The following is a 22,444-nucleotide window of genomic DNA, read 5'->3' on the forward strand; positions in this document are numbered from 1 at the left end:
CTTCACTAGATGATAATATCAGAGAGTGTCGCAATGAGCAAGCCCTTATTATGGAGATTCAGTGTGGTACTAATTTCAGACTCTGTTCAGCTTTTAGAGAGCACATGCCTCAGATAGTTCTATTTATTAATTGGATTTGGCAAGAGAAGTTAATTCCTTGTAAAATAAGCTATTAAAAATAACATTCAAAGGAGAGAGTTAAAAAAAAGTACAAAATACTAAATTGCTTAATTCAAATACAAGTTTAGACAAATAATTCTATTAATATTTTTAAAAGTATTTATTGATAACAATGAAATGTTTAAAAATGAGAGTCCATATGTGAGATGGTAACTCAATTTTCTTAGCAACCGGGTTTTTTTTTTTTAACATTTTGTACAGCTTTTAATAATCAAGACTTTACAAATAGTGGAAAGATGACATGAGGTGTCTTAATGGTGAATCTCCTGAAATTTTAAGTAAATTTTATAGACAGCATTTTGTATTATGGGTTCTGCATTCATGGATTCAACCAACCTCAGACCAAAAATATTCGAGGTAAAAAAAATGGATGGTTGTGTCTGTACTGAACATGTACAGATGTTTTCTTGTAATTATTCTCTCTAAAGTATAACAACAACTATTTACATAGCATTTACATTGTAGTCGGTTTGCTAAGTAATCTAGAGATGATCTCAAGTATATAGGAGGATGGAGTGTAGGTTATATGGAAATACTACACCATTTTATATAAGAGATTTGAGCATTTGTGCATTTTGGCTCCTAGAACTAATTCCCTACGGATACCAAGAGATGACTGTACATATCCCTTTTCTAGAGAGAATCTAAAGCTTTCTTTATATTCTCAAAGGGGGCTTTTAATCAAATTTATTATAAAAGCACAGTGTTCTTCCTGCCCACTAACTAGTTTAAAAGGAGAGAAGAGATGCTTCCAAATTACCTTTATTCCAAATATGTCTCAAGTTTCAATGCATTTTTTACTTATTTTAAAGTAAACAAAACAAAACAGCCTCTACCTTTAACAGTCTCAAAGTTATAAAAGGAAAAAAAAACCCCACACACGTAGTTTTCAAAGGCTAACTTTACATAATGATCCCTTGGGCTACAGAACTTGACAAGGATTTCTAGAGTTGCTCTCGAGAGCTATGAACATCTGCAGTCCTTATAGCAGTCGGGCTGCTATGTCATTAAAAAGTGTTAGCGTTTTGGTTTGCCTGATTAAAAGCATAGTATCATCTCCCTCAGGTACCACAAAACCCACTAGAAGCACTTAAGTGATTCCCACAGTGAAATGGTTCTCTGGGCAGTTAATTACATACTATGCCTTTGACTTGAATTTTTTAAATCGCTCAACAGTGTCTATTACACATATTATTGAAAGAAAAAAAAAGTTGCTTGAGCTTGTGGTAAAAGCTCTTACAGAAAATAAAAATTAAAAGAACTATCTTCTAACCAGGGACATGATGTGGAATAAAGTCAGTTTTTAAGAAGTCTGGCTTCTTGTTTATTAAATAGGGTCGGGGTGGAGCAGGATGAGAAGAAAAACCGGCTTTCAGTGAAAGTAATTTTAAAGACTTGCTCTTGTTTAATGTGCTCATCATAAAGCGGTGAATGACACTCCAGCTGAGAGCACTCTAATCATAACAGAATTTGGACAAGACAGTGAATAATTCTGCAAATGTATTTTTTTATCTTTTATGCTAAGGATAGCAGCAGAATATGATTAAAATACCAAAGAAAATGTCCAAAATAAAAAGATTAGAGAAAGAACCTTATCTTTTGTGTTTCACATGTCCTAAAATATAAATACTTTAATTTTACTCTTCCTTTTTGACACCTGAGCCCCAGCCTGTCATATAACAATGCATCTTATTATAATACTATACTAGATAAGAAAAAAAGGGAAAGAATTTATTAAAGAATCATTTATTCCCAAGCAAATTTTTTTTGCCTTTTATCATTTTTTTCCCTCCTCAAATATTTTCAAATCTTCCTTTGTGAGGCTCAAACCTTAACATACATAGTTTTCAGGTGGATTATTATTTAATTCTTTTCCAGTAGCATTGAAGATATTTTAGCCTCCAAGAAGGATATTAATCCCAGTGAGGGATATTAATCCCAATGAGGCCATTTGAGAGCGTTGGCCTAACAATTTGAGCTGTTCCATGAAAAACCACACCTCAAAACAGAGAATCAGGGGAAGCCCTGATTAGTATTCAGCCTGTGCTTCCTTATTAATGCTATTATCTATACATATTTATAGAGAATGGTAGAAAGGGAATCAAGAACATTAATATGAAATGATCAAAATTCATTTCATTGTTTTTGTAAAGATGTATGGTTTTTATGGTATCACCTTATGCATTTGTACCATATATACCCTCTTTCCTACCAGGTTATAATTTATATTAATATCAGCATAAAGAAAATGGTTGCACCACTACAGGTGTGTGTATGGAGTGGGGACAGTTACAGGGACCTTAAATAGGCTCAGTTCAGATTCTATTCCACATTTAGGCATGGCAGGATTTCCTTTCTTCACCCCCACCATCTCATGAGGTCTCCAAGGCCCTACCTACCCTTCTTTGGGGAGTTAAAAGGGAGGTTACCCACGTGGAGAAGTGGACAAAATCTGCCAAGGTCTGAATCATTTCTGCAAGGTGGTCACCAAGCCAATTACTGGATGCTGTCAAAGGAAGTTCTCCTAGAATTGCGGAGGGGAGGGTGGAGCTCTGATGTAAGCCCCTAGGCCCAGGCAGTGGACATTGCTCATTCCAGTGGCAGCTGGGCTATCTGCAGAGCCAACTCAGCTTCCACAGCTCCTTAACCTTCAAATAATGCTCCTCTCAGTGACCCTGGCTATAGTCTTCCTCATTATTGGGTGGTCCCGTTGATCTCTCTGCTCTCAGGGCCTTTCTCCATCCAGCTCTTTTCTCCCCACACCTGGAGGGAATCTTTTTTGATGTTGGAAGGAAACTCCACCTTCCTCAAACTACACTGTCTAACATTTTTGGCTACATTCCAAGTCCTACTATTTTGCTTAAGGTCCAAGCTTTCGGAAACCAAGATGGGAAGACCTCTTACCTCCTATATTTTTTTCTATAAATTTGTAAGAAAGCTAATATTACCCAGCCTTCCTGCAAAGCCTACACTCCACCTACCTCACCAGAATTTTCCTTACTCTATGTGCTTTCTTTCAGTTCCTTAACTGATTCAGGCTCCCTCCTTCCTGGAGCCTTTGTCCAGATGGCCTTCTCCCTCCCCTAGTCTCCCTTGCCTAGTGAACTCCTATTTATTATTCAAATCTCCAGTTTTTCCTGGACCTTGAGACTAGGTCAAATTCCCATATTATACAATTTTATAAAAGTAGGTGCCACTCCTTCAGAGTATGTATTGCAGTTCAATGTTATATTTGTTTGTGTCATTATTGAGTAATGTTTGCTTCCCCCTACTAGACTGCCAATTCCATGAAGGCAGGGATTTTTTTTTTCACTCTTACCAGTAAATCCTCAGTGCCTAGCATAATTGCTGAATAAAGTCATTTTTTTTCCTCACTACAATCCAGAGTCACTAGGATTGAATCAATTCTGTTTGTGAAAACCTCCTCAGTAACTAAATAAATTAGGTAAGATCAATCTGGATTTCCTAAAGATTTAGTATGATTTCTCTAACAGAATAATTAAATCTGGAAGACAATGATCAAATATGGAAAAAAGGTTCAAAGTTGAAATTCCACAGCCTAAGTACAAGTAGATGTTGTAAAGAGTGGTTAGCCTTGTAGTAAAATTAAATTGCACATAGTACAGTTTGGGAATGAAGAAATATACTCTTTAAAACTAATTAAGCTTTACTTACTCCCAAGTCCCCATTTCTATTCTGTAGCAGAAAAACAACAAACTTAATTTTTCAACTTAAATATAACTAAGTGTCTTTTGGTTTAAACCTTAAATTCTTCTTGGTAATTATTCAGACATCGTAGCATTTAAACTCCTCCCCAGCATTACCTCAGGGTGCAGGTGCAGCACTTATTATACACAGGAAAGGCATAACAAAGCAGCAAACCAGTCCACATATGGTGTGGGGAAATAACTCCCTGCAAAGCATTCAAGAGTTGAGAGATGGATGCAATTCTGGATCTTTTTTGGGAATGGTTCCTCATTTGGGCAGGTAGTGACATGAAAATGGCTCTTATCTCTGTGCTGAGTTACTGGTTTCATAACATAGAAAATAAGGTGTGGTACCAGCTAACAACACAGGCAGTAACCGTGCATTAACAACTAGGAGACTTTAGTGCTTTATAAAGAGGAAGTTAGGAGACAACAAAACAATAGTCTCGCCTTTATTTCTAATACAGGAAACAAGACTACCTGTATCTTTTCATTTAATTCTTCAATTACGCAAATATTTAATCAAATCAACAGTCTACGATTGTATCTAATAGGTAGCCCTGGGGATATAGAAAAGGATTATATAACAGTCACAACTTAAAAAATACTATGTTGTTGAGATTTGACAACTAAGAAAAAAATAAGTAAAAGTGGAGTGAAGTAGGCTCTCATTTTGATTTTTCTTCTTGACACAGTGGCTAAAAGTTGTCTGATCAAGGAAGCAGACTCCTTTGGACTTAAATTGGTCTAATGTGTGAAGAAGAACATGTAATTTATAGTACACTAAACCAGCAAGTCTAGTTTTTCACCAATTCAATATTATGCTATAGTTCCTGTTTTACTTGGCAAGGAATTTTCTAGCCTTGTGGTGACGGTGAGATGTTCAACAAGGAGAATCACAGGAAGAGATTTTTAGTTCCAGAATTTGCAAGTCAAATTTAGAAACTATCTACACTTCAGTTCAGGCTAGCAACATAGCATGTACACCCAAGTACAAGAAGTTAAAAAAAAAGTCTGAGCCTAGACGTTTTGTTCAATATATAAACATGTATATTTAATCAATTTTCTATTAGAAACAAATAGTTTTCAATCTTTTGTTTTTGTTTTATGCTGTTACGGAATCACAGTCTTTTATCTGTGGTTCTGAAATACAAAAAACTCTTGAAAGAGTTACCATTTGGTGGTAAAAGCTGACCTGACATGAACTAAAACCTATGACGCTATTAAGCTATTTGTAATCTTCACACATCTGACTTCATGTGAATATGTTTCGCTGTAAAATTATTAATGTTTGATTGTGGGATGCTGTCCTAGTACCCCCTTGAGGGTGTTATCTAATATAGAGTATATTATAGGCGTATTTATCATATAAATTATAAATTACATATTATATACAAATATATTAAATCTTTTTTCAAATCTGAGAAATTCTGAATTTTAAAACACATATGCCCCCAGGGTTTTCAATATGGGTCTATGGAACTGTATATATTGGAACAAATGTCCTTAACATTTTTGTTTTGTCAGAATAAATTTATATCCTGACAAAATATGTATACATATTAAATCACATTTTCTGGGTTTGAATCCTAGTTCTGTTGTTTATTAACTGTAGCTATACTTAAATTTTCTCATCAGTAAGATGGGGATGAGAGTCAGAGTTATTCTGAGGATTAAATGAGGTAACACATGTAAAACACTTACAACATTGGCAATTAGTAAGCAATGAATATATGTCAGCTATAATATAATAAAAGAAGAGTGTACCGATTTATAACCAATTTATCTTTCTAACTAACAGTGCACCCATTTCCCTGTGCTCTTGTCTATGTTTGGTATTATCATTCTTGTCTAATGTGACAGGCCAAAAAAAAAAAAATCCCGTTGTTTTGCTTGCATTTCTTTGACTTCTAGTGACGCTGAAAATATTTTCATACTTTTATAAACCATTACTATTTTTATACTCAAGTTTTTCTTGAGTGTCACACTTTAAAAAAGATTGACCCCATTACAAGATTATTAAAATATTTACATTTGCCTATATTTTTTCTAGTATTTGCAAGCTTGTTCATTTCTTTCTTCATTCTTTTCTTCCTTTTCAGAGTTTAATCCTTTTAGATTTCATTTTGGTGTCTGACTTAAAAAAAAATCCTATACACTTAGCCAGTTGCCCCAATACCAGTTACTGAATAATCCATCTTTTCACCACTTACTAAAAACTCTATTTTTATCATATACTAAATTCTTGGTCTTTTTCTAGATATATTATTCTTCTGATTGATCTATTAATTCTCTTGCCCACACCATAGTGTTTTGACTTCTGGTCGGTCAAATACTGCCTTATTATTTTGATTTTTCAAAATTTTCTTATTATTTATTCTTCCAGATGAAAACTGGAATTATTTTGGAAAGTTTTCAACAAAACAGTATTGGGATTTTGATTGGAATTAACTTGAGGGAAACTGACATATTTCAATATTGAGTCTTCCCATTTATTCAAGGACATAAAGTGTTCCCATTTCTTCAAGGTGTATATTTCATAAACTTTAAAAGTCCTTGCTAATAGCTACAGCTGAAATACACATGCCCTTTCAGTTTTTTAGAAAATAGGAAACTAAATTGATTAATATGTGAATACTTTTATTGGTACTAAGTAGTTGTCATGGACTGAAAGTTTGTGTCCCCCCAAAATTCATCCCCAATGTGGTACCTGGAGATGAGGAGGTAATTAGGGTTAGTTGGGGTTCTCATGATGGGATTAGTACCTTTACAGGAGACACTAGAGAGCTTGCCCTTTCTCCATGCTCACACAAATAGGTCATGTGAGCACACAGTAAGAAGGTGCAACCCCTGGTGCCCCAAAGATCAGCCTACCACTGGACTCTGAATTTGCAGGCAGATGTGTGGTGCTGCTTCCCCTAAAGTGTAAACCTTTCTCTGCCTATCCCTACCAAGCTGGAGCCCCTACTAAACCAGGAATTGACAATGGCTTCTCTTAACATCTAACGTATTTGTTTGGAAAGTTCTCCTTCAACTCTCCCTTTCCTCTTTTTCTCCCACTTCCAATTAATCTGCTTTGTATACAGTGAAAGGGAGGTTTGAGATTTGATCTCAGGTCCAAATGAGAAGCCAGGCAGGCAACATCAAACTCATAGGCCTTGATTTACTCATTGTCCTATTTTATCCCGAACCAAACCTTTCACTACTAGTTCAGCAGCCATTGGTAGTGAAACAATGTCCCAAATTGAACACAAGATTTGTTCCTAATGAAGTACAAAAAAGCAAAAACAGTGGTAGTTATTGAAACAGTAGGAATTTATAAAGCAAGAACAATGAAAATAATGCTACATTTAATTGAAAAACCGACAAACTATACATCATGTTTTCTGAAAAGACAAGTGACATTTTAATTGTAACTTTTTATTGATTGTGCATAGAGAAGATAAATCAGGAGCAAGATATGTAGCAGTGACTGTTTATGTCATATGAAAAGTTAATTTCTAAAATTTTTGTTCCACAAACTGTTTAAATCTATACATCTTATAAACTACACAGAAGAGTGCACAACATTAACAACTTAAAGTTATCTCTGAATTTAAATCTGCAGGCATTTTTTCTTACTCTTATAACAACTTTGTCTTATTTTATCATTTTTAGCTATATTTATGCCTGAGAAGTACTTATAGTAAGAAATGGATCATGTTATATGGGGGGAAAAAGTGAGTGCTTTTAGCCCTTTGGAAATATTAAAGTTATTTTAAATATTTTCAATAGAACTACACTGGAACCTCTGAGATAGAGTGGCATAGAATTAACAAATCCTGTGGTATCCCAGCATTTCATTAGTAATAGTGTTCTTAGGAGAGATGTTGTGAATGTGCTATCAGCATGGATTCAGCATATTCTCTGAAATATTAACTACTTTGTCCTCAGTCCCCTAACTCAAGGGAAAAAATATTAACAACAACATTTTCTTTTATAGAGTACAGGTAAGAAGTATTACAGTATATGGTTAGAGAAATGCTGACTAGGTGACAGGGAACTATTGCATTTTAGTTTTGGCTCTGAGATTTTAACCAAATCATTTAATCTTTCCAGGTTTTAATTTCCTCATCTGTAAAAATAGAGATAATAATTCTTAAGTCATAGAATAATTCGAATGATTAAATGCAGCAAAATGGCATGAAGTAGAGAAAGAAAGAAAAAAATTATTGAGAGGTCAATATATGCCAGGTACTATAGTTATAGGTGGGGCTCTTAAAAGCTCCGCTAGGTCCATGATTGTACCAAATTAAAAATTTTAAATCTTATCATTAATAAAATGCTTTTAAATAATCCATATTTCATTCAAAATAAATTTAATTTCAATACATTTAAAAAGGCTTATGATTACTAAATCTTAAAGGCAGAGTAAATCAACAGTTGGAAAATAAAAATGTTTTCTATAGATATTTCTTTCCAAATGTGTCATCTTTTGACTGGCTAGTAATTCATAATAAAATAATCTGCATGTTTTACATTTAAAAAAATACTTTTCAAAGGGGACCCTAAATTAGCTGTAATAAGTTAAATAAGCATACTATTTAAAATTTAAATTTTACAATGGAAAAGTCTGACACATTGTTATAATTTTCCACTGTCTAAAGACTATTTTATAGATGGATATTAAATAATCTCATATAATATTTTAAAACATTCTGTAGAGAAAACTTCCCCAAACAGATTTTTAATTCAAAATGTTATCCATTAAATTTGGGGAAAAAAGGATTAAATATATCAAAATATGCTGGAAGGACATTTAGTTTTTCCTGAAAATAAAATTCAGTGAAATCAAGAAAATAATAAATATTATAGATTAAAAGCTTCAGCTATTAAAATTAGAAAAATATCTAAGCATCACTATTAAAATATAAATATCATAAGTTTAATAAATGTTTCAATAATATATTTTTCTATTAAACACATATATACATGTAAATATTTAGGAAAAGTCCATATCTTCTTATTATAGATGTTAAAAAAAAACCTGATAGGGTCATAGCCTTTCATTTGACCTTATATACAAATAACTTGAAAGTAGTAAGATATATATTTTAAATCATTTTCGTATATGATAATTTCTTTAATTTCTTTGGTAAAGATAATTTCTTTAATTTTCTTAATTTTGGTATATGATAATTTCATAATTTCTTATTAGAAAGTTTAGCTACTTATGAGAAAAATAAAGTAATTTAAAATTAATACTTTGATACTTAAAAGTCTAGTTAGAATACATATGGCATACATATGTTTTTATAAAAATAAATATCTAAGCTATTGATCGTATTTTATTTCTCAGACTAGGTAGGTAAGTTAAAGTATTCTAGAACATAATCTTAACTTAAAAAAAAAAAAGAAAATAGCAATCAACAATTCAATGCGTATAAATATCAGATAGTTAAAGAGTTCCTTGTATGTTTGACATATACACCATATGTGTCAAGTACAAGGCCTCTGAATTATATTTTCTACTCCCCAAAACCTTATTAAATAGAAATTTGTCATTTTTATTTATTTAATCATTATTTACTAGGGAGATTTGCTATTCAGACCAAAGACTTTTGCAATTAAACCAAAGATTACTAGTTTTTCATTTTTTTATGTTTAAGAGGTATTTCTCCTTCACATACCTTATTAAAGTAAAACACAACAGGAAAAGCTATTAATCTTCAGATGTTGTACAATAAATAATTACTTAGGTGATAAAGAGTTAATAAAATTTTCAAGGTCTGCTAAAGAATCATGAAGTCCATCATTCATATCTTGACTTCTAAGAAATTTTTTAAGAGTATCTAAAGCAGTTATTGCATCATTTTTTGATGGTAACAGGAGTTCAGTTTCTAGAGATCCACCATCATCCTCTTCATCAGAAGTATAAAATCCAGTTTCATCTGATTTACTTTCTTTGGTCAAGACTGTATCATCACTTGGTGCTGCTTCACATGTCTCCAAATCATCGTCCAGTGCAGCATACTCTTCTATAGATAAACCTTCAGGATATTCCACCCCTGCTCCCAGAGCATCAGCAACCAAATCAATACTAGTATCCTTCTCTGCTTTTGTTGTGTCACTTTCTTCCTTTTGCAACTTGAACCCTGCCTCTTCATAGCTTTTAACAATAATCTCTGGGGTTACAGCTCTCCAACATAGATGTAATGTATCAACTGCATCTAGTAGTGAAAATGTAAATTCTTTGCTGCCTTCAACAGAGCTTAAAAATTTCTTAATGAGACAATGCCGATATCTGATTTTAAGGTTTTTAATAACACCTTGTTTCATAGCTATAAATTTAGAAGATAAACATGATGGAAAGAATGCTAACTCAATGGACTTTAGGTTCTTTACCTCTGGATGTGCGGGAAAAGATTCAACAAAAATCACCACTCTTCGTTGCTGGGCTTGAAATTTCTCATCAAGCTTCTGCATCCATTGTTCAAATATATCTGAGGTCATCCATGCCATTCTATTAGCTTCATAATACACAGGCAATGATTTTATACCTTTGAAACAATGTGGATTTCTGTTTTTTCCAATGATAAGCAAAGGAAGTTTCTCTGAGCCATCCATGTTTGTGCCAACCACCAAAGTTATTCTGTCTTTGCATAACTTTCCAACTGAGCATGTTTCTCCTTTAAATGCAAATGTATTTGTAGGTAACATTCGATAAAGCAGCCCAGTCTCTTTTATATTAAAAACATTTTTAGGATGATAATCATTTAAATAATAAGGAAGTACATTTTGGCACCAGACAGTTGAAGGGTCTACGGATAAACCTGTAGCTTCTACAGGTTGAGATCTGAATACTAAACCATACCTGGATTTAAAACGATCCAGCCAACCATTACTGCACTTAAAATCATTATGACCCAGTTTCTGGGCAAAATCATTAGCTTTTAGACGCAACATTGGACCATTAACTGGTACATTTAGACATTGTGCAATTCGATACCACCTCATTAATGCCTCTTCCAGATCTGTGTAAAAAGCAGTTCTCAGTCTTTTTCTCTTTGGATCAAATCTTAGAGATTCAAAGGCTTCTAGAACTTTGTCTTTATTCTTCATAATAGAAGACAATGAATTCTTCTTTATTCCATATTCAGCTGCAATCTCTGCTTTTTTCTTGCCACTTTCCACTGCATTTATAATGTCGATCTTTTCCTCAATGGATAGGCTTTTCTTTTTTTTCACTGTTACCTGCAGAGTTGAGGCATCCGTTACCGGCACAGTTGAGGCATCCGTTACAGGCACAGTTGAGGCGTCCGTTACAGGCACAGTTGAGGCATCCACAGAAGCTTCTGCCATCTCAATCAATGCTTATGGAGAGATCTCTCCTCTTACTTCCTGGTGTCTATTTCTTTAATTAAATTTGTTTAACAGTATGATATGGATTGTTCCTTTCAATCCCACCTCATGTATTAAAAGCTGGTAAGTGTCTAATAGTCTTATTCTTCAGGAAATTGATGACTATACTTTTTCAAAAGATCTGAAAAAGATGCAACTAGAATATTTTAGAAGAGAAACTTCCTTCCTAGAACCTTGTGTAGCTAGCTCAGTTTATAGTTTATTCGGAGTTCTAGAAGTCAAGCTAAAATAGAAATCTCATTATGTCAAACCTGTCCAGTCCTGCTGATATATTTTTGGAACTTCAATCCTTTAAGATGATCCATTTTATCCATGCACACATTCAACCTTCTATTAATTCTCCACAGAAGGTCTCAGAGATAAGAAGAAAAAATGTTCAGAAATTTTCATGCAAAATGTTATCCATTAATTTCCAAGTCTCTTCATGGTAAAGAAGAAAATGATAGAATCCTTCTAGAACTTGCCAGCAAATATTCTTCTGTCTCTTAAAAAAGTAAAAAAAAAAAAAGAAAGAAAGAAAAAGAAAGCAGCAATTTTAGTGAATATCAAAAAGAATATTTATACCAATTATTATGCTCTTAATAATGAAGAGAATGGGAAAGTGTTTCTGAAAATATGATAATCAAAGCTTCCAGGAGAAATGCTTACCTCCCTGAAGAGCCTCTCTGTGAAAAGCTCTCTGGCTCTGTTCTAAGCATTTGAATTCTCACTTGCCTTTTAATACTTTATAATATATAGTTCTGAAATAAATCAGACAAATTTAATCTGTTTTGAAAATGTGGGCCTACCAAAATTAAAGAACTAAAAATGATGCTGGATAGATCCTTGGTGGCTATTTTTTACATGAGGTCACAGACTGCACCCTCTAACTTCTCTAAAAGAAAAACAGACAGTAGTCACAAGGTTCAACTTTTAATAGCACATGGGAGACAGTGTCTCCTTTATAGAAACTGCTTCACTAACAAATCAAGTGATTGATAATTCCATTTAAAAAAATCTAAATCTCATTCTACCTAAAAGTTTAAAAACCCAGTAACTCTTGTATTCATTTACATAGTAGCCAAATGTACAGAGGCCAGAAATACTTGACGAAATTCATAGGAATAAACAAATTATTTAGAGAATATAATGCAGAAAAAGACACAGATTAAGAGTAAAAAGAAGAGTGATCATGAGTCTTAACCTCTCAGGACCTCCACTTTCTATCTATAAAAAAAAAAGGTGCCAGCAGATCGAAATTGAGAAGTGACTCTGCTATTTAGTACTTATGTGATCCTAGGTCATTTACTTACCCATTTGAAGCCTCAGCTTCCTTATATATAAAATGGGGGTAACTACAGCGGCTACCTCACAGGGTTATTGCATATTCAATGACATTCAATGAGACAATGTCATGCACTTAGCACAGTATTTAGCACCTCAAGAAAGTGCTCAACAAGTGTATGGTGATGATCTCATCATCATTATTGTCTTTCTTATGTCCTTTGGGTGTGTGAATCTACAATTCAAAAATTTTTATAAAATCCTACTTGCAAATAGAAGAGGAATCCCACCTTATACATATATAATGAAAGTAGGTCCTGAGACTTTAAGAGTAGGTTTCTTAAGCCATGAGAACAATCACACTGCCCCATGTGGGCTAACTTCTACTTTCCCAGTCAGCACTTCCCTTACCAGAATCTATCAGCTTTGGGTCTACTTCAGTCAGGATAACAATAAGCTCATTCAATGACTGGTGTTACTACTGTGTCAGAGTGCAGGCACTCCATTCCTCTTGATGCACTTCCAGGTTTCCCAGATGACACATGCCATTTTTGCACAAGATTTTTTTGACAAAACTTTTTGTCAAAATTCTTCTGCTTTTGTTGTCCAACTCAAAGTAGTAATTTTTATCACAGGAATTACAACCAGTAAAGGAAGTTTTTTTTTTTTAATTGTTATTGTGAAAGAGAAAATAATAGTAATAATAATGATAGCAGCAGCTCAGGGCTTTAGTTTCCAAATGGCTTTACTATCTATATTCCAAAAAACTAAGGAGGAAGGTAAAACTGGATTTCATTGGTTACACAGTTAAAACGTGGTTAAATGAAGTCCTGAATCCAGGCTTTTAATGTCAAGTCTACATTTTTTTCACTATATTTACAGTATTTTTCAATCACACTGGTGGGGCCTCCTGTTACCAGTTACACATTCTATGCTCCCAGCACCAAGCCAAGCCAGCATTTCCAATGTCTATCCAAATCTTATTTAGAAAAACAAACAAACAAAAAGCAATGTCAGGTCTCCATGGAAGAATAGGCCATTATGAATTCTGTGAACATAACAGCAACCTGATCCAACTATTAGACGGGCTAATGTTTCTAAGTAATAAGATTTGACTGTTCAACTGAAAAAAAAATTTTTTTACTTGTATATGGCCTCTCCCTGTACATTTTTTTGCAATTTCCTGAAATCTATAATTTCAAAATAAAAATTAAAAAAATATTTCTCTTATTAAGAAGATACCAACTTTCAGAAATCAAGATAGCAAGAACCAATTTTTCAAGAAAAGACAAAACCAATCAAAACTACTCTCTAGGAGAAAAAAGGCAATCTCTCAACTTCTTTCTTCCTCCCTCTCTCCCTTCTGCTTTATTTCATTTGTCAGAAACAAAATCTATCATCTCAAATAATAAGGACTACAGAAAAAGTAACTTGAATTTCCCCTTATTTTGTCCCAGTTAAAGCAATATAATGTAATCAGAGATTACTCATTATCTTTTTTTTTTTTTTTTTTTTTTTGTAGAGACAGAGTCTTGCTCTATTGCTTAGGCTCTAGCCCAGGCTAGAGTGCAGTGGTGCCATCATAGCTCAATGTAACCTTGAACAGCTGGGCTCAAGCAATCTTCCAACCTTCGCCACCCAAGTAGCTGGGACAAAAGGCATGCACCACCATGCCTGGCTAATTTTTAAATTTTTTTTGTAGAGACAGTCTCGAACTCTTGACCTCAAACGATCCTCCTGCCTTAGCCTCCCAAGGGGCTGGGATTACAGGCATAAGCCACCATGCCCAGCCATCCCTGATAAAATTGAAAATAGTGACAGCTTTATTTAGGAAGATATTAGTTTTTTTCCTCTGAGTTAACAGTATATATTTCCTTCAAAAATACCAGTCAACACTACAATTTTCCACAGTAAGATACAATATATCTTTATTTCTAAAACAATCACATTTCTAATGCCAAACCAGACAAGCTAGACTTTTTCCCTAGAAAAGAATAAGGCACTAATACTGCCTGATCAATGAAGCTGACGTTCTCTCATCTCCACAGTATATATGTGGGATTTTTTTTACAGGGAGTAATGGCAGCAGCTAATATTTCTCAGAAGTAGTCATCCTCTCAATTAAGCTCATTAATCATTCTCCCTCTTGAAAATATTACAGCAGAGAAATGCTGAACTACACACTGGGGAATATTTTCTCTATGTCAACAGTAAAGCTAATGAAAAAATAAGAATAGGCAATTCACCAAAAAAGACAATAAACTCCAAATAAAGAAAACAATCGTTAATCCCACTATTTTTTTTTTTTTTTTTTTTTTTTGAGACAGAGTCTCACTCTGTTGCCCAGGCTAGAGTGAGTGCCGTGGCGTCAGCCTAGCTCACAGCAACCTCAAACTCCTGAGCTCAAGCGATCCTCCTGTCTCAGCCTCCCGAGTAGCTGGGACTACAAGCATGCACCACCATGCCCGGCTAATTTTTTCTATATATATTTTTAGCTGTCCATTTAATTTCTTTCTATTTTTAGTAGAGATGGGGTCTCGCTCTTGCTCAGGCTGGTCTCGAACTCCTGAGCTCAAATGATCCGCCCACCTCGGCCTCCCAGAGTGCTAGGATTACAGGCGTGAGCCACCGCGCCCGGCCCTAATCCCACTATTAACAAGAGAAATATAAATCTTCTTTCTAAAAAGGAGCTACCTTTCTGTGTTTTGTTTTTGCCTATCAGAATGGCAGCATTTAGTGTTTGACAGGGTACAGTAACATAGGTTGTTAGGAGGCACATAAATTGGTACAAAGTTTATGGAGGACAAATTAGCAATATGATACAAAAACCTTAAAAATGTGGATAACTTCTTATCTAGCAAGTCCATATCAAAGATTTTATCCCATAAGAATACTTACAGATATAAAAATAATTTCTTACAAATGTGATTAGTTTTCTATTGCTATGTAACAAATTACCATACATTCAGTGGCTTAAAACAATACCCACTTATTATCTCACAGTTCTGTAGATCAGAAGTCCAGGTGGGTTCAACTGGGTCCTCTGTTTAGGGTATCACAAGGCAGAAACCAAGATGTCAGTCAGAGGGTGTGGTCTTATCTGAAGGCTCTGGGGAAGAATTTGCTTCCAAGCTCTATCAGGCTGTTTGCAGAATCCAGTTCCTTGCTGTTGTAGGACTGAGGTCCCTAGTTTATTTGCTGTAGCCCTCTTCATTTCAGCAATGGAGAACTTTCCTCCTGTAGAATCTCTTTTACACTCTGAATCTCTTTGACTTCTACTGTCACCAGAGGAAAAAAATTCTGCTCTTAAAGGGCTCATGTGATTAGGTTAGGTCCAGCCAGATTATCTCCTTTTTAATTAACTCAAAGTTAACTGATTAGTAACCTTAATTACATCTGCAAAATCCCCTTGCAAGTAACATAGCATAATCATGGGAGTAATATTCCATCATGTTCCGAGGGGAGGGAATCATACGAGGTGAGGGTCATTGGAAGTCATCTCAGAATTCTGCCTACCACACAAGAATATTCTTCACATTGTTATTATATAATTATAGACAAAACTGGAAATCACCTAAATGTGTAACAAAAGGGTTAATTAAACAAATTAAGGAATATTTATATGCTAAAATACTATTTAGCCACTGAAGGAGAATATTTACTGATGTAAATATTTACTGATGATATATTAAGTGGAAAAAGCAAAATACAGAACTATATTTCAACAAATACAACATATACGAAAAATTACACGAGAGCAGAAGCTAATGGCTATTCCTACGGAGCCCACTGCCAGCAAACAGTAGGTTCTCAATAACAATTTGTTAAGTAAATCAAGAAATATGTATCTATATATATAAAGAAAAAAGACATTGACCAAAATGTTGAATGTCCCCTCTAGGTAACTGGATTATGAATAAATTAACTTTTTCTCTTTATAGTTAAAAACATTTTTACAACTATAATGTTCTACTTTGGCACTAGATTATTTTTTTAAAAATCAGTATTAGGAAACATAAAGCTGGCATTCTTCCCATTCAGGATTTCTAGGGATAGTAAGTTACTCTCTTTTTATCAGTAGTTCACAGTCCTCTGCAGAGACTCAACCACTTTCCAAACTTAAGTAAGCACTCACTCATTGTCTTCTACAAATAGATAGCAACTATGTCCACTTAATCCTGCCTATACCATTACCCCAAGTAGCAGTAGTTGCTGGTATTCTGGAACTTTCCTGGTGTGCCACGCACAACATATTTCTATAACCCAGGCAGATATAGTCAGTTTCCTGGTGCTATGACGGAATCAAATGAGTCCAAAGTTCAGTTTTCCAAAAAGGATCTTACTTATCATGGGACACAGCTATGCATAGACAGTAGTATAAAGCAGACTAAAATGGGGGCTGAAATTAAGGGCTGTGGGATCAAAGAGGAGGGAAAAATGAATTCTCACAGGGAGGATAAAGAATGGGTTCATGATAGAAGTAGCATCTGGACTCAACCATAAAGGATAGATAGGTACATGACAGGTAAGGAGAGATAGAAAAACATTTCCACCAGTAAGAAATAGAAAGTAAAGCAGGGAGAAGAGAAATTACAGGGTAGTTTGAAGCATATTAAACAGTTCTATGTAACTAAAGCTTCATATCGATATTGTTATCTATGCCTTTATCTATTAGTTGGCTAAATGAGCACATTTCCTCCAGATATAAAAAGAGAGAGTGCTCATTTAGTTGACTCTACCCTGTACACACTGGAATGCAAGATGGGTTAGACCTTCGTAAGCTCTGAATGCCAGGATAAGGAATTACGCCACAAATGCCATTCAAGGTTTTTGACTGGAAGAGCAACAGGATCACATGAGAAACTTTCCCTAGTTATCACAGTAAATGCATAAGAAAACTTTGCTGCTTTTAGAAAGAACTGATACTCAGAGCCTTAATATCACTAAGTTCAACAAGAATACAAGTATAGTCTCTACGTAACTGAATGAAGTTGTATACGTACCTACTATAATTTTTTTTTAAATGTAAGAAGTCCTAGTAACTCACACTGTACACCTTCACTTTATACCCTACCTATCTGGGGATTTCTTAAAATGTTCCATTCTTCAGTATCCTCTAATGAAGGATTTGTTTCCCAAGGATTACACTGTGTGATCAGCAACCTAAATCTCTCTCTATGAAAAGAGAACTACTGATAAAGAGCGATGAAATTTTTTGAGACATCACCAGAATTCCCACAGAAAAGATCTGAAGGTAGCACCTTCTTCTTTCTCTTGAAAAAATAACATTGATAAGCAGTATACAGTTATTCAATATCTAAATCAGAGATATATGGTTGTTTGCACAATTAATTCATTCAGAAAGGAATAAAAACAATATCCTTTAACCTGCTGTCTCCTTTCTTTCCTGGTCACTAAATAAAAGACAGGCTACTAGAGTTCCTCACAAACTCAGTGACTAAATAGTACCTGATTTTTCAAAATCTGAATAAACAGCCAATAGCAGTGCAAAGATAAATGAATACATTATCTCCATGTCATAAGTATATATGGCAGGAAGCTATTCCCCTTTTTCTTACCTCTCCAAACATAAATGCCAATTCAGAGAAAAGCAGTAATCTATTCTTCCCAAATATAAAATGAAAAGGCAGAATTCCTCAAGTTCTAGGGCAAAAGAAGGAAGAGAGGGAAGGGAGGAGGCTGGAAGAAGAGAAGAAAGGAAGGAGAGAGAAGGGAATGAAAGAAAGAAGAAAGGAAAAGAAAAGAAAAAGAAAAAAACTCACTCAAGTCTCCATCTAAGCAGGGCTAGGTTTAAAATAGGGTCTTTGTTAGTACCAAAAATGTGCCCCAAATCCAAAGAACACCTGGCTGCTGCTTCCTTTATCCCAAAGGATATATAGAATTTCATTATTTTCCATCATCAGCTTAAGTAGTTTCCAGTGTTTTCTTAGAGCCAGACTGCATTCTAATTTCCCTTGGGGCAGTAGAAATCATGGAAAAATTAATGCTTTGTATAGCCCTACTAGGGATGAAGATTAATCATGCACAGTACCAAAATCTCACTGAAAAGTATCTAACATGACTATTAGCATCTTTACGAAGCAAAATTTAGCATTAGTTCCAAGCAGTTCCTAGTCCATCAGAATCTCTATCAAAACCATCAGCAGCTGCCAAGGAAACTATCCAGCTAAAGGCAAACTAAAGCAAGTGTTCACCTTTCTAAAATAAAAAGTATACCTCTGAGTCTAATGGTGAAGCTCAGCACCCCCAAATTCAAGAGATAGCTAGCAAGAACTGTAAGGCAAGAGCCAGCTAAGTACTTATTGTCCACATCAATCAAGCACAGTAGGGCAATACTATGCATTTCTTCCAAGTCACCCTTCTGAAACCTTGGGAATAACACTTGTACTTGGCTACAAGTTTTGTAACTATTAATACTTTGCTCCCACACAATAAGAGCAGTAATTATTCTAGGCTGGGATTCTTTTCTCATAATTGAGAAGGCTAATTGGCTCCAAACCAACAGGATGGCTTTGAAAACAAAAATCCACTGTAAGCTATAGAACTGAAGTTATAGTTTGAGTGGGATGCCATGTATAGTTGCTCTTTTTCTTTTTTAAACACAGACTCATTTAAGAAAAGAAAGGGCTTGTTATACACATATTTATGTTTTGGTATTTCAGCACTCTTTTCATAAATGGTAGTATCCTGGAGATCTCAAACAATATTGTTATTTACGTTTGAAACATTTATGGTATCACAGGTATTTACTATTCACGGATCTGGGGTAGATACCTGTCAGGGATATTTCACTATACTGAAACTCCCTGGAAATTTGTGGAGTTCTGCCTTTGGGCACTTAGTCATTAAAAATATCTTCTCAGTTAATGTGACAAGTAAAGGCAGGTTGAGAAGCACGGTCTAAAAAGGGGTAAATTCCACCACGTGCACAGTTACCCTCGAGTTTCGAAATGGGAGTAAAAATGAGCATCCAAGGCTGTCAAAGGAAAAGCAGTACAGCAGTTCGAAGGAAGATGTGAGGATGGACCATCTGTAGGCGCTGTATGTAAATGAGCTTCAGGTGTGTGTAGCACCACTGCCGAGCCACACTTTCCCTCCATTCAGTGCTGGAGCTGGGGAAAGTACAGAAGTGCAGGTTGGGGCCTCAATTTAGGAAACTAAGAAGGGCTCTGAGAGAAGGAATTGTTAAGCGCTTTCTGTAGACAGGACAGTGATCTATTTAAGAAGCAATGGGGCAAGCAAAGAAAGCAGAGCTCAGTCGTCTGGAAAAAGAAAGAGCAGCAGGAAAGAAAAGTACTGGGATCCACTGCCAACGGGCGAGCAGAGCAGAAAGTGATCACAAAGACAGAGCAAGTAAAAAGAGCTCACGGGTGCCAGGAATGGGGTCTAGCCTTTCTGAGAGGAGAGGACTTTCCAGGCACTGGGAAGCGAGGGTGAGACGCCCCCATCCGGTCCGCTCCCTTATCCCCGCGTTCCCTCCACCACCCTCCACCCCACTCCCTGAGGCTGGAATAACCTTCTTCGTGCTCTCCGGTGGCTGGGAAAGAAGCTTTGGCTCTTCTGGGGTAACATGCCAGTGAGCTACGTCCACCTCCACACTCCCGGCACCGGCTCATAGGCTGTTGCCGGGACGCCTAACCCCTGAGGCCGGGGTGTGTGAATGAAAAGGGACGCGGAGGGCTCCGGAAGACCTCCGACCCCTCAAGATGAGGCCTGTGCGCCCTTCGCAAGCTCTCAGCTCTGGCTGGTGCCCTAGGACCGCGCACACACCCCTCTGCTATTTGGCCGCGGCGGTAACATTACCCGGGCAACGATACCGCCAGAGCCCCGGATGTGGTTGCTAGGGCAGCAGCGGGAGGGGCGGGGCCAGCCTCCTGGAGAGGGGCGGAGGGAGCCTCGTGGGAGGTGCGTTGGGACCATCGAGACGTGGCTGGGCCAGGCCAGATTGAAGGAGAGAGAGGCCGTCCAGGGCCAAGGACAACGTTACTTCCGGTCTTCTCACTTCCGGCTTCGCTGCTCTTGGTGCTGGTTCTGGAGGCTGGGTTGAGAGCTCGCCGGTCCAAGTATCCTCTGCGGTTGGTCAGTGTGAGGCTGTGACAGCTGCAGTTGCTCTCCGCCCCCGAGGATCCGAGGTGCGTGGGGGGAGGGGAAGAAGGAAAAGATCCGGGTCGCGTTTCCGCTCACTTCTTGCCCGGGTTGAGGCGATTTATAGGGAGCAGCGGCAGGGATAATTCTCGACTTGAGAGCTGCCGGGTTCCCCTGCAGACAGGTGAGGGCGGAGCTGGCCCGCCGGGGAAGAGGCGGGGGAAAGATGGCTTGAGATGGTTGGCGGGGCGGACACGTTGCCTCCGGGTTCGCCGTTCTGGACTTCACAGGGAACTTCTATCCTTAGTCTGTGCCGTGTCTACCCAAGTATCCTTTTGGTTTTTGACTCTTCATTCCTCCTGTCCCTCTGAGTGTGCCCCTGAAACAGTCGGTTGAAGGGGTAGGACCGGCACTTCGAGGGCGGCACCCTGTCGGGAGTGCTTGCACGATCCAGATCTTTTTTGACGAAGTGTCGGAGTGGGCCACCTTCACGTTTGGAGTCCAACCTTTATTTTTCTCCTCCTCTCCCTGCGTCCCCCACTTCCTCTCTGCCGCAGTGAGAGGAAGGGAGATAGTGATAGTCCCTCGGAGAGGTTCATCTGGCAGTGGTGCAGGGAGGAGCCTTGCCTATGAAATGTCCCAAGCCTGACTGTGCTTATGAGGACGTCCAGGGAATGCTGGAGTTTTGGAAAGGGACTTGTCTTCTGGTCGGTTCTTTGCCAAGTTACTACTGTTTACGTGTCTAGGAAAAGGAAATAGTTTTTTTTTTTTTTTTTAAACAGTTCTCAGATGCTAGACGTTTTTCCCTTTTACTTTATTATTACTTTGTTTTGTTTTTATCTTCCTTTTGAGCTCTTTGATCTTAAAATGTTGGTACTTTACACTTCCTGCAAATCCTTTAGCCACTCTTTCAGGATTTCAGCCTCTCCCCATTTCGTTTCCTTTAGATTATATAATTTTTCTAACTCGGTTCTTATTTGATAAGAAAAAAATGGAAGATTTACAGGACTTTTCATAAACTTGTGCTTTCGTGCTTTCACCTTCGAGGATGTGCTCACGTTTGCCATTTAATTAATTTCAATGGCATAGAAATGTGCACCAGAAGTGGTTAAGTCGACCCTCTGTAAGGCTGCAGGAATTGACCATTTCATTGCTTGTCTCTCAGATCGACTACAGATGACTATATTTAACTACTGTTTTAATTCTACTTTTCTTCCGTTTGTCCTGTGTGTGTGTGTGGGGGGGGGTTGTGCTCAGTGTGACCAACGCCCTCTCCCAACTACGTCTAACACTCATCTCTGAAAAAAGAAAATATTTCTAATCTTATTTTATTTTCTGGATTAAAATTCCTGTCTCACTTACCTTGGTTCCTATTCACATTGATAAATTAGTTTTCCTTGGATTATGATTTCTCTTAGTTTTGGGTTATGACTTGAGGTCCCCACTCTAAGGGTCAGCAACTTTCAGGAGTCTTCCTCCTCCCCACACCTGAAATTATATTCAAAATTTTCTTTGAGTGCATTTTTTCCCCCCTGGGAAAAATGTCCATTCTCTTTATCAAATTCTCAAAGGAGATATACAACCTCCAGATGGATTTAAACCACTGCCTAGACAATGTCTTGTTTAAGTTAGTGTAAACAGTTTTTTTGTGGAGCTGTAAATGGCTTGTTTTGGGACCAAGGAAAGTAGAATGCAGGATTCTAGCTTGATATTGAAATCTCTACTTTAAAACTTCAATGTTTGTGAACTCCTTCCTAGACTTAGAGAAGGAAGTGAGACTGCCTACT

General features: G+C 36.5%; 2 protein-coding genes across 7 annotated transcripts in view; one reads left to right on the forward strand and one right to left on the reverse strand.

Annotated features, from left to right (window-relative positions):
* Positions 1 to 9,505: 9,505 nt before the first annotated feature.
* On the reverse strand, positions 9,506 to 20,324 carry TIGD4 (tigger transposable element derived 4). Its single transcript, XM_069493525.1, has 3 exons — positions 20,089 to 20,324; positions 11,193 to 11,766; positions 9,506 to 11,120 (listed from the first exon to the last, which is right to left on the reverse strand). Exons 2-3 carry the CDS (start codon positions 11,226 to 11,228, stop codon positions 9,618 to 9,620), a joined length of 1,539 nt encoding a protein of 512 aa, XP_069349626.1. The 5' UTR covers positions 11,229 to 11,766; positions 20,089 to 20,324; the 3' UTR covers positions 9,506 to 9,617.
* A 242-nt stretch (positions 20,325 to 20,566) lies between these two features.
* The window catches only part of ARFIP1 (ARF interacting protein 1), an 83,947-nt gene continuing 82,069 nt past the window's right edge, over positions 20,567 to 22,444 (forward strand). For 2 of the 6 annotated variants that reach the window (XM_069492888.1, XM_069492890.1), the window contains exon 1: positions 20,567 to 20,841. The gene's annotated coding sequence lies outside the window, so the exon portion shown is untranslated. The remainder of the gene's footprint in view (positions 20,842 to 22,444) is intronic. The other 4 variants (XM_069492886.1, XM_069492889.1, XM_069492884.1 and 1 more) reach the window with 3 other exon arrangements.

The sequence above is a fragment of the Eulemur rufifrons genome, chromosome 18 (genome assembly GCF_041146395.1).
Source record: "Eulemur rufifrons isolate Redbay chromosome 18, OSU_ERuf_1, whole genome shotgun sequence".
NCBI lineage: Eukaryota > Metazoa > Chordata > Mammalia > Primates > Lemuridae > Eulemur > Eulemur rufifrons.